Consider the following 15597-nt stretch of genomic DNA (forward strand, 5'->3'; position numbering starts at 1 on the left):
CGCTTGCTGAGCAGCCAGCACCTTAGATGATTAATTCCACTTTGCAAGTCTGTCTTGGCTTGAATGCTGAAACAAAGCAACGAATACACCAATGCTGCTTAAGACTGAAACCTTAAGGTTGCATTTCTGGGAATAAGATTTATTGAATTCAACAAGACTTATTTCTGAGTAGAAATGGTTAGGACTGTGATGTAAGGCAATAATATATAATGGTATAAATCTGAAAGGGTATATTGGAATGCAATGTACATACCATTGGGGATAAGTACAAGTAAGCAATGGGGGCTAAGGAAAAGAGCCAGAATGCGCCCCCCCCAACTGTAACGTTGACAGTGACATGTAAAGAAAACTGACAGTTTCTGAATTGAAAACTTGAAATTCCACAAATCAGTCAATTTCGCAAACAGGCACTTACCAATTCTCTTGGCCCGTATGGCTCACAGAAAGTGACAGCGCTGCCATGCATAATTACACCACATTGGTCTCCAACCTCACAATTACTACATTCAAACCTGCAGGAAAACAGAACACAGTCGAGTTGAAAATGCTGAAAAGCAAATTAGAGGCTTGAAAATTCTGACTTTGGGAAGGAAAGGTCTGTTTAGGAGTCCCCAAACTCAAGTTAATGAACAAATTACCATCCAAAGCAGAATTGTTATTTGGCTTGGCTATAAGACGCTCCATTTAATCTTGCACCACTTTCCCCACCAACAAAACATCCTCATGTTAATTCAAAATATTTAAATCAAGTGAATGGGTTTTCCCCCCCAACTGCAGTCATGTTTTAGTTTTCAAATATAACAAATATAATATTGCAAGTACTGTACTACTGTGTGGTATTACAGTAAGGATAATTTTGAAACAGATTTTATTTCTAAGCACAGTATATGTAAGTAGGAGAAAAACAGCTAATTGGCATCATCATGGGCTGACGGCAAGAGGACCAAAGTGTCCCATTATTAACCCAGTATCACTTATTTAGTAGGGACGCGGGTGGCGCTGTGGGTTAAAGCCTCAGTGCCTAGGGCTTGCCGATCGAAAGGTCGGCAGTTCGAATCCCCGCGGCGGGGTGCGCTCCCGCTGTTCGGTCCCAGCGCCTGCCAACCTAGCAGTTCGAAAGCACTCCCGGGTGCAAGTAGATAAATAGGGACCGCTTACTAGCGGGAAGGTAAACGGCGTTTCCGTGTGCTGCGCTGGCTCGCCAGAGCAGCGATGTCACGTTGGCCACGTGACCCGGAAGTGTCTTCGGACAGCGCTGGCCCCCGGCCTCTTGAGTGAGATGGGCGCACAACCCTAGAGTCTGGCAAGACTGGCCCGTACGGGCAGGGGTACCATTACCTTTATCACTTATTTAGTCCAATAACAGTCTATGCTTTCGACTATTTAAATGATTCTAATAGTATTTTTTATTCCAACAAAACAACTAATTCTGCTACTTATTTTGCACCCAAGGTGAGATGGGCAATGCTGAACACCTATATAGCATGGACCTGTTTAGAAACCCCTACGCAGTAAGAGCTGCTTTGCACTTGCAGATTAGCAATGACACAGGATGCATTTGCAGCATTCCCTGTAATGCAGAAGGGAGGTAGACATATTGTTACCACCCCACCCCAATCTCTGAGTTGTGAGAGACTCCTGGGGTTCCGGTTTTACCAAGGGTTCCCTTTCCTTGGGGTGAGAGTAAGCAGAGATTGTGATGGCTTTAGGATTTATATGCACGTGCGCGCGCACACACACACATATACACAGCCTGAACATAAGCTGGAGGCTATCACAGCATTAACACTCCCTTGCTTCCCCTTTAGGTTCCCAGGAAAGTCCCAAAGCCAAGCACAGAGCAAGACCTGTCCCTGCGTCTCAGTGGCGTAGCGTGGGTTGTCATCACCCGGGGCAAGGCAAGTAATTTGCGCCCCCCCCCGCTGCACTGTCCCTCCCCCAGATAGTCCCTCGCTCTCTCTCCGCTCCACACCGCACCGCACGCCTAGCACCCTCCCCTCCACAGTGGGCGGCGACCCGGCGACTCGGATCGGATTCGCACAGCCAGCACTGCAGTGAGAGAGAGTGAGTGAGCCAGGTAGGGGCAGAGAGCTGCGAGTGCGAGCGCACCCCCCCCAGATGTTGCGCCCGGTGCGGCCGGCCCCCCCTGCACCCCCCACGCTACGCCACTGCTGCGTCTTCAGCCTCTAGCGTCCAGCCTCCACCTGTCAGCTTCCAAATCTCACACCTCTAACTCTATATACTGTTCTCCTACATAGCAGCTAAGTGAGGGTTGGGGGGAAAGGCCCACCCATGTGTTCTATGGCACAGAACAACTTCTTTGGTTAAGCTAAATTGTGGCACTTAACTAGCCAGCCAAAACTATTATATTGACAAAGGAACTGGTTTGGCTGCTTTTCCCTTCTACATTCTGCTTTCATAGATACAGGATTGTGGGTTCTGGGAGGGGGCCCAGACTGACCTACCACCCCAAAAGGAATACCAACAATCAGTTCACTTTGTACAGCATCTCTGTGTGTACACGTACACATTGCGGGGAGCTGTGCTTGAGTCCCACCACCTGTTACATGCCCATCACAAACTAAATGTATAACATCTGCCTTATTATGGGACATCCCTTGGACACATGTGGTGTCCTAAGGCAGGTTATGTGCCCTCATGCCCCAGCTTCTCTTTCAATCTTCCCTTCCAGCTTCTCCCCTCATGCTTGTATTCCGTAGATTCTGATTTGTGTTTTGATAATTAAAGTCAAGTCTTGAATTGATCAACGTGACCCCAGCACAAATATACTCAGTTATGTGTACTTCTTGTTTACATAAGTAATGGGCATGCAAGCCTTTTCCATCTGCACCAAAGCAGCAAAGCATTACAAATCTTGTTGGGTACTTTGGCAGCCTTTCCTTTTGGCTAATGAATCTTGCCTAAGGATAAACAGAAAACACACCTTTGGCTCAACAGTAATACACGCAACAATGTGCTTAGGTTTCTGCACAGACCGCTGTTATAAGGCTGCTGTCACATAGATTGATTTGAGAGTTTTTAGAAATATTTTTGTTTATTGCAGATCGTTTCCCAAAGACCTGTATGATAGAACTACTCTTCTCTACGACATATTTGTTCACTTTTTAGCCGGCGGATCCACCAGGGGAGTGGGTGCAAGGATTAACTTGATGACAATAATCCAAAACAGTGACAAGTTTGGGTTGTAGCTAACTGATTGGCTTTTGTTTTCTGTCTTATTTACAAGAACGTACTGCCAACATTTTGTTATATATATTTCTACTGAACTGAGAATTCAAACTGGAGGACATTCTTGACTTCCTAAAAAGTACCTAGCAAGAACATCTAATGCTAGACATTTTTTTTTTTTTAAATGCAACAATCCCTTGCTGAAATATTTGTACAACAGTTGCTAGGCACTTGGAGTGCTACAAAAGACTTACTCAGTTCATAAACAGGCATGGTGCCATTGCAACAGATGGACTAAATAGAAGGCTAGGCTGCCAAAAGGCTGCCCATGAACATGAGATTGTAGATGTGCTGCTATTAAAATGACTGCCCGTTAAGGAAATGTGCTTTCCTTAACCCAAATGTTATTTTAAAAATGCCCCATGTAGGGCAGGGTGGGGGGATTTAAACGCTTGTTAAATCACAAGAAGTTAGCTCTGTATTCTATGAATTAGTTGCTAGGGGTCCTTATTCTCCAAGATAACTTTTTGACAATAATTGCTGGTCAGCAAAATGGTTAGGGCTGTCTGTTTCACAATCCCTATAGTCTGAGGAGTCCTAATGGGCAGAATACTTGATGACTGGGTTGTGTTTTTTCAGCTGTTTTTCCTTGAAAATGGTAAACTATTAATGTAGTATATTGTTTTGAATCCCTTTGAAGTATAATGACTTCTGTGGGGGAATGCATGCAATAGGGAAATCAGTGTTAGAAATTGGGATAGAAAAGCTAGGAGCCAAATGGCTACTGGGACCTGGGTTGTGGGCGCCTAAACAGAATGTCTAGTCGCCATTTGGGGGGTGGGGTTGGCAAAACTTTTTATTTATTATTTTGATAAGCATGAGCTAATACGCCATTCACATAAGTGACACATTGTTAATATCACATTTTTATCAGAAATTGTTAATACATGTTTAATTTGGTGTTTGCAATAAAAATATTGGTACCCTACTTCAGTTTTCAAAGCACTCTTCTCTTTATTGTTAAACTCCTTCACATATTGTCTATCCTTAACACAGACTTCAAAGCACATACATTTGAGTAATCCTTGAGTGTCAGACAGGCACAAAAAATGGCACCCAGGCTTTTCGAAGCACTCACAAATGATGAATCTTTAGGCACAAAATGCGCCTGGTGCCCTGCTAATTTCAAACCCTAAGGGAAATCACTGTGTTTGCAATCCCCTTCAAAGAACAGAACAGGAAAATGGGTAGGACTTCGGGAGTGTGCCCAGAGTCATTTATAGCACAATCTCAGTACTGTGTTATTGTGAGGAATTAACAATTGGAATAGGCCTGCCCACTGAACATGCTCTGCCAGCCATATACTAAGGTTCACCTAGAATGCTGCAAACTTTGTGTCTCGGGTCTCCCAAATGTCAGCTTTTAAATAGATGCTCTGTGAAAGCAGCTGGGGAGAATGTGTTGCATTTTTAAAAAAAAAGCAGTGGGGAAGTTAATTAATTATTTTCTTACTTTTATATCCCACCTTTCTTCTGTCGTGGAATACAAGGTGGCCTAAGTGAGTTGGCCTCTTTTCTTCCCCTTCTTCTTTGTGATATCTGAACCAGGATGATGAGATTGAGCAGGCAAAGTGAAACCGGAGCCTCACTCTGACATTGATATCTCACCTTCCTTCAATCATGGAATTCAAACTGATATGCACGGGGTTCTCAGGTAGCCCCCCATCCAGACACTAACCAGACCCAGTCACGCTTCGCTCCAGCACGGTTGCTTCATCATGTCCCCTCAGATCATGCCTTCTCTGCTCTACATCTGCCTTGTCTTCCCAATTGTCAACTCCACAAAGGAAGAAAAGGACAAGAGGGAAGTTATGGACAACAGATGGTGACAGCAGTCACAAAATTAAGAGACGCCTGCTTCTTGGGAGGAAAGCAATGGCAAACCTAGACAGCATTTTAAAAAGTAGAGACATCACCTTGCCAACAAAGGTCCGTATAGTAAAAGCTATGGTTTTCCGAGTAGTGATGTATGGAAGTGAGAGCTGGACCATAAAGAAGGCTGATCGCCAAAGAATAGATGCTTTTGAATTCTGGTGCTGGAGGAGACTCTTGAGTCCCATGGACTGCAAGAAGATCAAACCTCTCCATTCTTAAGGAAATCAGCTCTGAGTGCTCACTGGAAGGACAGATCGTGAAGCTGAGGCTCCAATACTTTGGCCACCTCATGAGAAGAGAAGACTCACTGGAAAAGACCCTGATGCTGGGAAAGATGGAGGGCACAAGGAGAAGGGGACGACAGAGGACGAGATGGTTAGACAGTGTTCTTGAAGCTACAAACATGAATCTGACCAAACTGCGGGTGGCAGTGGAAGACAGGAGTGCCTGGCGTGCTCTGGTCCATGGGGTCATGAAGAGTCGGACACGACTGAACGACTAAACAACAACAACTACGGGTGCCACATTCAACCTGGCTGACAACCCACACTTGACAACCCCTATCATCAAGTTTGCACTGGGGGAAAACTTAAAAGATTTAATACTGATTCTTGTTAATCTCATACAAGTAGCTATTTTTCTGATACTTGCTCAATGGCAGCTAGCCTGATATCCCTTTTAAGCTTGACTGCCACCATCAATTTAATTCTCTCAATCTTAACTCTTCCTTTCCCCAAAACTGAGCTTAAAATGCAAGCTAGTATACAAATGTGTTCTTAGGCTGCATTCTCTGTAAATACAGAACAGGGGATGCATCACTGGCTACAGGTTAATCTGGATGACCTTATTAGGCCTTTTCCCTCTTTTTAATTTCTCAAACTCTATGCATATCAAGTGGCTTTGCTGCTCAGCTACCTTCTCCTCTATAATCTGGTTTAGGAAATACTGTGAAGAGCTCTGGCTAGCTGGAACATCTCTTTTTATCATCTTTCATCTCCTTTAGGATTATTTTCTTTATAAAATCATGAACAGCTTTGAGCAAATCCTGATTCCAAGCCTTCATGTCGACTTTGAAATGTATTGCTTCGAAAATTAAATGGCTTAGAGCTGGTCACACACACACACACAAATTTAAAAAATAAAAAGTTGAAGAAGTCATGCCAGTAAAATATTAGTAGCATCATTAGGGCATCAAATGAAAAGAAATAGAACTTCCAGCAACCAGGTTCATATCCTCTTGACACTATTTGTAGTGTCATTTTACAGAAAATGGTGCTTGTAAGCAATTTTCTTAATTGCCTTTGCTGCTCACCTCAAATATTCTTCATCTCAAATACAGAAATGGTTTCAATTATTTTTGTGTGCATGCCTGATGTTACTAAAGAGTTATTTGCAGCTCAATTCTATGCATGTCTACTCAGAAGTAAGACCTTTGAACTCAATGGAGCTTACTCCCAAGAATCAATTAGCACACTGCCACCCCAATTAGGCTTTCCTTTTGAAAGTGCTTAATTTCCTTGCATAAAACAAAAATATCCAGTTACCAGTAGCATGACATATTTTGTGGGGGGAGGGGTGGACTTTAAAGCTTGTATCTAAGTTATACTCAGTGTATACACACTGAAATTAATGGACTAAAGTTAGCCATGGCTATTAATTTTAATGAGTCTGTTGTAGGTGAGACTAGCATTGGATACAACCCTGACAACTTGGATACAAGCCCTTAAGTGACTAAGCAGATGTAAATGTGCAAATTCATAGGCACGTTAAACCAAAAGTTGAAACTTAGGAAGTTGGATCACTTCAAAAGAGAAAAGAAAATGAGAGATTGCTAAAATGTTCTTGACCCGATGTAGATATATGATAGGATTCTAAGCACAACAGTCCATTTCCAAAACCAAGTTCTCTGAAGCCTTGAAGGCAAGCATTTTCTTTGAGGTCCAAGAACATAATATTCTGAACAAATATACAGCAACAGGAAGAACCCACTTTCCAAAAGACAAAGCTAAGCCCATCTAAATTTGAAATATAAATCCCCAAGCTTTGAGGATGTGAACAAATCATGCCATACAAAATTTTGAGAAGAAAAGATTGGAAAAGCCCATTAGAGCTCAAAAATATTATGCAGAGGACTTGGGGCAACTGGTAAGAAACTGATTGGGCAGAGGAGGTAGTCCTGAGTGCAGAAAGGAGGGTGGGGTTGGGTGCCATTAATTAGTAGATAAGATCAGCAGCAGGACATTGGACAGCTCCAAACTGACAGCTTGCTCCCACAAGGTCTGCAGCCCAGCTGAGTCCTCCCTGGCCCACTGTGGAATGAACAAGGGTGATAAAAAGCCTTGCACCGCTTAAGTACAGCCAGGTATGTGGTTGCCTTTGTCTGTGAGTGTGATGGTAGTGGCTCTGGTTGAGGGGTGCAGCCCTCAAAAGACTCTAGCTTAGAGTTTTCCATCTAAGGAGGCTTTGGGTGACTTAAGTCCTGGGCTGGGATATATATATATATATCTACACATTAAAAAATCTTTTAAAGCCATACAAATAATTACAATACAAACAGCACGGCACCAGCCATTTCATTAAAAGCAGTCAGCTCCCAAAAGCCTGTTGGAACACTTGCTAGAGAAAGGACAACAAGGAGCGAGTCAGTCCAACTTCTCTGGAGAGGGACTTCCAAAGTCTGGGGAAGCCACCAAGAAAGTATGGGGTGGTTTCAAGGGTCCTCCTTATACAGTTCATCTGTTGGTGTGTATACTACATCTAGCAAACAACACTAAACCCTTTGAGAGCAAACTGAGTGTAGCAGCAAACACAGAGTTGGCCGCAATCTGAACCTCACCAGTCAAGGTACATATAAATGCCGTCTTAGAATATGCCTCTTTCCCCACTGATAAAGACAGAAAAGATTCCCTGCAAGAGACACTTCAAATTTTCTCGGTGTGAGTAACCTAAAGAGACCCAGAGGCTAGTTTCGCAACAACTGTTTCACTGCATTTATTACTTTCAGAGAGAGTATGCTGCTCCTTGCGTGATAGAAAAACCATCAAGATAAAAGGAGTCCCTGAAGGTATTACAGGCCTGTAAGATGCCAATAAACCACTGTATGTGTATACCTTGGGTAGAAATAACAAATCCGGTGGTATGAATGATACGACTGCCTGAATTTCAGGTTGAACACCAACGTATGACCTGTGCAACTCACAGTGTGTACTTGTGATAACTCTAAAGGGGAATTTGCGCTAAGGTGTGAGGATGTTAGTTTGTGAATTACAGGTGCATGTGTTCCAGCTAAATCGATGGTAATTGTCTTCCTGGAACTGTGCAGGATTGCAGCCTTGCATTATAATCCACAAATGTTGATAGCACAAAGGCTCTCATCCAAGTGTGAGCAGCGGAAGAAAGGAGACGATGGCAGAGAAGATGCTAATGGAGCATGAGAAGGATAAGACATTGACTGTCTAACCAAGCAGTATGACCATGGGGATGGGGGAGACGTAACTGAGACCATCTGCTCACCCAATTCTCTTGCAGCTCTTCTAGAGCAGAAGCACTGGGAAGAGTGTTAGGGTGTATCTGCTGCCAACTGCTGAACATCTCATACATCTGTTTGCCTGTATTGCTACATTTTATGGGAGCTGAAAAGTGGTGCTCTCCAGTGAGAGTGAGGATTCCCAAGGGAAGTTGTGCGGAGTTTATTCAAATCTCTGGGAGAAAGCTTGAGTTTTGGGGGATGACAGCCTGGGTGGAAGTTGGACTGCTTTCCACAAATACACATCTATGTGTTTGCTATAGTATCATTCTGTTTATGGGGTGTATGGCGTGCCTGGTGCTTCTTCTGCAGTAGTTCATCCACCTTTGGTCTTCCACCCTGCACTCAGCACTCACCTGTGGCTCCTACCAGTTGTCAGCATGTGACAGTGGCCACACCCTGGGGAACAGCTTCAACTGGCTGGCTAAACCCTAGATGAGACATGCTTCAGCAGATTGAGCAGGTGAGACTAACGGGGGGGGGGGGTCCAACAGCCTTTTGAGACAGAGGGGAACCAACAGTTCTGTTTGTCTTTTTATTGGATCAGAATTCACTTCCATGCTGGGTGCTTCTTTTAATAGATGAAGTAGAGTGAATTATTGAAGTAGTATATGGGATGAGGGGCTGGTGAACATAATAATGTTTAGACTAGTTTTTAGCTGCTGTTTTGCTAGTGTAGTTTTATAGACTATAATTGCCTATAATTGTTTTATTGTTGATTTATTAATGATAATGTATTAGTTTTATTGGCCCAGGCATTGTAACTGTGGTGTTTTGTGTCATAGCTATGATGTTCTATTATGTTTATTGCTATTGATAATTTTTTTTTATTAAGCCTTTTGCAAAGCAGCTCAGAAATACAATTAATCAAATCCATGGCCTGAGTGTGCTGCTTCTTTACTTGAGGGTTGGGGGAAGGGGGTTGGCTGCTGTCACAATAAAAATAGGGTGGGGAAAAGATGATACTATATGTGGCTCTTCAAGAAAAATGTAAAAATGAAGCAAAACTTACCACATAGCAGGATTCAGTCCTTGTAGCTGATAAGAATCAAAGTCATCTCGTAATATTATGCTTTCGCTGTGCATTTCAGCTGAAAATGAAACACAAAAAAAGAATTCCCAGCATAGTTTGAAAATCAAATGAACAAATGAAATCTCTTTCTCGCTGGGCTTTCTGAAAATATGATTTGGTGTCCTAAATGTCCTGCTTTCGCTTTTATTTTTTGGATCTTCTTGCACAGTGGTAGGGATCACAATTTTCATGCAAAAGGTCTAAGTTTCAATCCTTGGCAGCACCTTCCAGGCACACCTAGGAAAGACTTCTGTCTGAAACCCTGGAGAGCAATGGCCAATCATTGTAAATATGCTGAGCTAGCATGACCTGTCACATGACTTGGTCTAAGGCAGTTTCCTATGTTCCTACTTCTCCTACTTCTGTCACATGTGGAATACATATCCCACAGAATATAAATCAGGCATAGGCAAACTTGGCCCTCCAGATGTTTTGGGAATACAATTCCCATCATCCCTGACCACTGCTCCTGTTAGCTAGGGGTGATGGGAGTCGTAGTCCCAAAACATCTGGAGGGTCGAGTTTGCCTATGCCTGATATAAATAATGTCAAAGGCCTCCACTTGTTTTAAAAAACAATTCAGGACCAATTAGGTGGTAGCGGTTTCATTCTCATGTTCTCCACTCATCTCCCTCTTACTCTGTGAGCCAGTGTCCAACCCAGTATTTCCCAATCTTGGGTCTCCAGCTGTTTCTGGTCCACATCCCTAGCTAGCAGGGCCAGTGGTCAGGTATGATGGGAATTGTAGTTCAAAAACAGCTGGGGACCCAAGTTTGGGGAACACTGGTCCAACCGCTAATTTCTCAAGTTTTGAACTACTGGTGAAGGAATTTATCAAATTACTTGATACCTGTTTTATGTTTCTAATACTCATGGACTCTCCACATATATTAACATCTATAGTGGTCAATGTGATTTATATATTATCTAAAAGAGAGAGGGGATTACGATTGTCCCTGCTGGCACTGATGAATTGTTTATCCAACATCCTTGCCTTGGGTGTCAGTGTTCATATAGGAGAGTCAGACCCAATGTGTATATCTTGCAGTCTCCACGCTGCAAAAATGAAGCATGCAGATCACATATTTTAGGTCCACATGCCCAGACCCTATGAAGATGTGACATCTAATATCAGAACATCTGACATGCTCGGGGGTGGAGCCAACTGAAATAAACATACCCAACCACCCCGCCAGAGATAGAATACTAATGTCTGCAAAAGGCTAATGTAATAAACAAATGAGCTCAAACATATTTATAAGAGACAGAGAGACATCTGTTAGGTTCATCTGTCAGCTATTTTACTAAGCATTTAGGGGATCCAAAATGAGCTGGAAAAGATTCAGTTATGATTTTCAGTCTAATCTGGGATTAATCTAGAAATACAGTAACATCTCCCTTGCTGCTTTCTCAGAGCTTGTTCTGTGCACCTGAGGACAAGAGATTTGAGATATTATATATTTAGGATGCAACAATTTGAAATCTAATAAGCAAATGGCAATGGGAGGGCAGAGTAGAACTAAGTATATTCATTTCTCATTCAAGTCTGATTTATATCCGAACTCTTTCAAAGCTGCAGTTTCATGATTGCTTTGCATTATAGCAAAGCAAAAAATTCAAATACAATAACATAACACGGCAACTGGAAAAAAGCAATAGTAACTCTACTGACATACCTAAAAGGGGATACAAGGGAGCTTCTGTTGGAGCTGCAAAAAGAAAAAAGAAAACACCGTTCTATTTCAATAAAGCAGAAGATTAAAATGATATAAATGTTATAATGCTGCATATCATATATATCTTGCTCTTCTCACATGCAAAACAAACATCACATTGCCATCTTGTTTTCATTTTTTGCAAAGTGGTCTTCAAGTAACAAACTATGAAGGACAACAATATTAAAGGAAATAAAAGCCACATTAAATATGACATAGCTCCTCAAATACGTCAAATTTTTGGGAGTTCTACTCCCTTTTTTTGAATTTTGGTCAAAACGATTTTTCTGTTTCCTTCTGAGGAAACTGAATAGTTCAGTGAAAAGATGTTTGCAGCCTGCATCCCATTAAGGCTTTGTTCAATTTTAGGTTTTCTAATTTTTTCCTTACACTTTTTGATTTTTATTATTTAGTTTATTTCCACAAGATAATATTTCTAGTCGATTGCTTCGCGTTTCAGGGATTTTCACGGTATTTCATTTGTTTTGTGCAATTTCCTGGTTCCGTGACTGTCTTTTTTCTACTGGCCTCAAATGGAGGAGGCTGATCACATGTGTTGCCTGGCTGTAGAGACCGATACAGGAGAGACATGTTTTGTTGAAGCTGGGGCAGATGAAGGCATCCGGTTGTGTTGCTGCAGATGCACTATGGCATTTATTTTCTCTGTGCTCCTCCCAGCGGTCTTTCCTTCTCTGGTCACTGCTGTGGATATATGACCTGACTGTCTGTCTCCAGGCACTAAAAGCCACCACAAATCTCAGTCCCTGTAGCTCTCCAGCAGTTTGACTTCAACCTCAAAGGCGCACCATTCCTTTGTCTCTTGAGAGAGACGGATGCCAGCAACAGAATTGGCTCCTGTCCACATGTGCATAAAGCTTCATTTGTACATATTCACTGTTATGTACTGAAGTTCTCACCCTGGGCCAGCAGGGGGATACTGTAGATAGTTATGCAAATAAGGGATCGAAAGTGATGTTCATTGATTGGATAGTTTTAGAAAGTTGATAGTTACGTTGTACTGGGGCTCTATATAAGCAGGCTGACTGATATCAGACGACACAGCGATTCTTCAAACAGCTCTTGTTTATTCACAGGCCAGGACAGAACGGAACTGAAGGGTTCAGTCAGCCTGCTTATATAGAGCTCCAGTACAACGTTACTGTATCAACTTTCTAAAAATACTTATTTCCTGTGGCCAGTTATAAATATGTCAATTGGTAATTAATAATAATAATATTTCTCAACTTTTGTAATCCAATATTTTCCAATATTTTTAGGCTGATGGACAGAAATTTGGCTTTTGCACATGCATGTGTATTGTAGAATGCCTGCAACATCGTGATATTTATTTATATTAGGTTACCTTTCCTTCAAGGAGGACACACATTTTTTCTAAGGGGTGGGGGCAGTATATGTTTTTCCTCATATCCATTTTAACTCAGAGCAGCCCTGGGAAGAAGCAGTGACTAGTCCAAGTTCATCTAGTGAGCTTCATAGCTCAGTTGGAGTTTGAACCTGGGTCTCCAGTAGACCATAACAGAACAGATATTGCTCTCTGGTTCATCAACACGGATTGCCAGGTTGATGGGCACCAGCAACAAGATCTATACACCCCCAAACCACTACATGTGGCCTTGCTCCTAATGATTTCTGTCAGGCATGTTTATTTCTATCTGCCTTTTATTAATCAATATGTCCTGATGATGTTTTGCTGCTTATTTTAAGGGGTTGTAATGTGGATTTCAAGGGATGCGGGTGGCACTGTGGGTTAAAGCCTCAGTGCCTAGGGCTTGCCGATCGAAAGGTCGGCGGTTCGAATCCCCGCGGCGGGGTGCGCTCCCGTTGTTCGGTCCCAGCGCCTGCCAACCTAGCAGTTCGAAAGCACTCTCGGGTGCAAGTAGATAAATAGGGACCGCTTACTAGCGGGAAGGTAAACGGCGTTTCCGTGTGCGGCTCTGGCTCGCCAGAGTAGCTTCGTCACGCTGGCCACATGACCCGGAAGTGTCTCCGGACAGCGCTGGCCCTTGGCCTCTTTGAGTGAGATGGGCGCACAACCTTAGAGTCTGTCAAGACTGGCCTGTACGGGCAGGGATACCTTTACCTTTTAATGTGGATTTCAACTTGGCAATTTGTATATTTGTTATGCTTATTTTGACATCACTTTGTCAAGTTGCCTTGTGGGGGCAACTGCCCTGAAAAATAGTTTGCTAAAGTTTTAATAAATACACTCAGCTGCATTTGTGAACTAACCCCAAAACGTTTATTTGAGCCATCCAGTAATAATACGTGAGGTTAGGCACAGCCAGCCTTATACCTGTCAACATTTTGCACAGAAATGTATTGATTGCACTGTTTTTTTGTTCTGTTGGCAATAATTTTGCACACATTTTTATTAGGATTCCTAGGAACAAGAAATGTATTTTATAAGGAGTGGGGAAATAACTCAGCATGCATGAGTTACTTACCTTTTGGTTTTGAAATAAATTATTTGTAAGGTTAAGCAAGTATTAAATGCCTAACAAAAGACAGTTCTTAACTTCTCACCCATAAAAAATTAATGTTAAGGGCATTTCATTTCCCAAATTTCTAGAGTCTCTGAAAAAGCTTAGGGATTCTTTGCCTCAAGTACCTTTAAGCTAATTTAAAATTCTAATCCTTCATCTGAGAAATTATAGAGGAACTGTGAAGTTACCATTAAACGAGTGATGAACATACTTTTATATCCCCCAGAATAATTTCTTTATTACAATTTATATTTTATTGCACTAGGGTGAAGTTTTGACCTTCACATATTGTAATTAAGGTCCAAAAATGTCAAACACCTGGAGCATCATATAAAATAGAGTGTAGCACTTTTCAAAGTATTTTCAAGTTTCGAATCTTACCAACCCAAAATTATTATTATCAGCTACAATTTAGCCAGAGTTGAGGCATTTTCAAACCCATTTTGTTAATTAGAAGATTTATAAGCCACTTGATTAAAAAAACAACAACCCAAACACCTCTCCAAGTGGCTTACAAGTAAAATCAGAGAGTTTACTGAGAGAGAGATCAGATGGTTAACACTCCTTAAAATCAACAGAGATAATAAGTCCCTAATTTTAGTTGGATTGTGCCCTATACTTTTATTTTAGGAATATATAGAATCATAGAATCGTAGAGTCGTAGAGTTGGAAGGGACCCTGAGGATCATCTAGTCCAACCCCCTGCAATGCAGAAGATCAAATCTGCAACCTTGCCCTATGTAGCCAAGGTGAGGGTGAGATCTAGAATTGCAGAATTTCCCAAGGGGACAGGCTCTTCCAGGAAGTGACGGTGAGGCACACATGAGCAAACAGGTTCTTATCACAGTACTTGCTTGTGGGCTTCCCACAGACATCTGGTTGGCCCTGTGAGAACACAGTGCCGGAATAGACAGCGCTTTCATCTGATCTAGTATGGTTCTTCTAATGTTCTTAGGGGTTTCCTCCTCTTTTTGGAGACTTATCTTCATCTCTCCCCATGATATTCAGCACAATTGTCAGCACCCACCAGGAAGCAAGATGGCTAATTTGAAAGGCATTCCTCTTCACTAGCCTGTTCAGGCAGAGGTAGCCAGAAGAGCTCAGTTATGATCTCTTGCTGGAGAAGGTGAGGTGATGGCAACTGGATATTCAGGAAGAGAAGAGGCAAACTGCAGCCACCTGCTCCCCTGATGTCTGTCTTCCCTTACTGGTTTCCCTCTTCTTTCTCCACACCCTGGGAATCTTTTGAAGCTCTATAGCCTTCCTTTTCCTCCTGCAGTAGCCTACTGGGCTGGAGAAAGATCTGCTGCATCCTCACTAGGTCTTTCCCTGGGTGCAGCTCACTGCCCAGGTAGAGTCTTCAGCTCTCGAGCCAAAAGGGAGAATTGGGTAACTTGTAGGAGGAGCTTAAAAGCCTCAGTGCCTAGGGCTTGCCGATCGAAAGGTCGGTGGTTCGAATCCCCGCGGCGGGGTGTGCTCCTGTTGTTCAGTCCCAGCACCTGCCAACCTAGCAGTTCGAAAGCACTCCCGGGTGCAAGTAGATAAATAGGGACCGCTTACTAGCGGGAAGGTAAACGGTGTTTCCGTGTGCGGTTCTGGCTCGCCAGAGCAGCGATGTCACACTGGCCACGTGACCCGGAAGTGTCTTCGGACAGCG

The 15597-nt window shown here is 42.7% G+C and overlaps 1 protein-coding gene across 4 annotated transcripts in view; it reads right to left on the bottom strand.

The window, feature by feature from the left end:
• The window catches only part of RELN (reelin), a 306441-nt gene that overhangs the window by 172834 nt on the left and 118010 nt on the right, over positions 1-15597 (bottom strand). For all 4 annotated transcript variants that reach the window (XM_083399200.1, XM_083399199.1, XM_083399202.1 and 1 more), the window contains 3 exons: positions 11398-11430; positions 9662-9740; positions 416-512 (listed from right to left, as the gene is read on the bottom strand). In XM_083399200.1, the coding sequence (XP_083255326.1) occupies positions 416-512; positions 9662-9740; positions 11398-11430 (209 nt within the window). The remainder of the gene's footprint in view (positions 1-415; positions 513-9661; positions 9741-11397; positions 11431-15597) is intronic.

The sequence above is a fragment of the Podarcis tiliguerta genome (assembly GCF_965153285.1).
Source record: "Podarcis tiliguerta genome assembly, chromosome: 10".
NCBI lineage: Eukaryota > Metazoa > Chordata > Lepidosauria > Squamata > Lacertidae > Podarcis > Podarcis tiliguerta.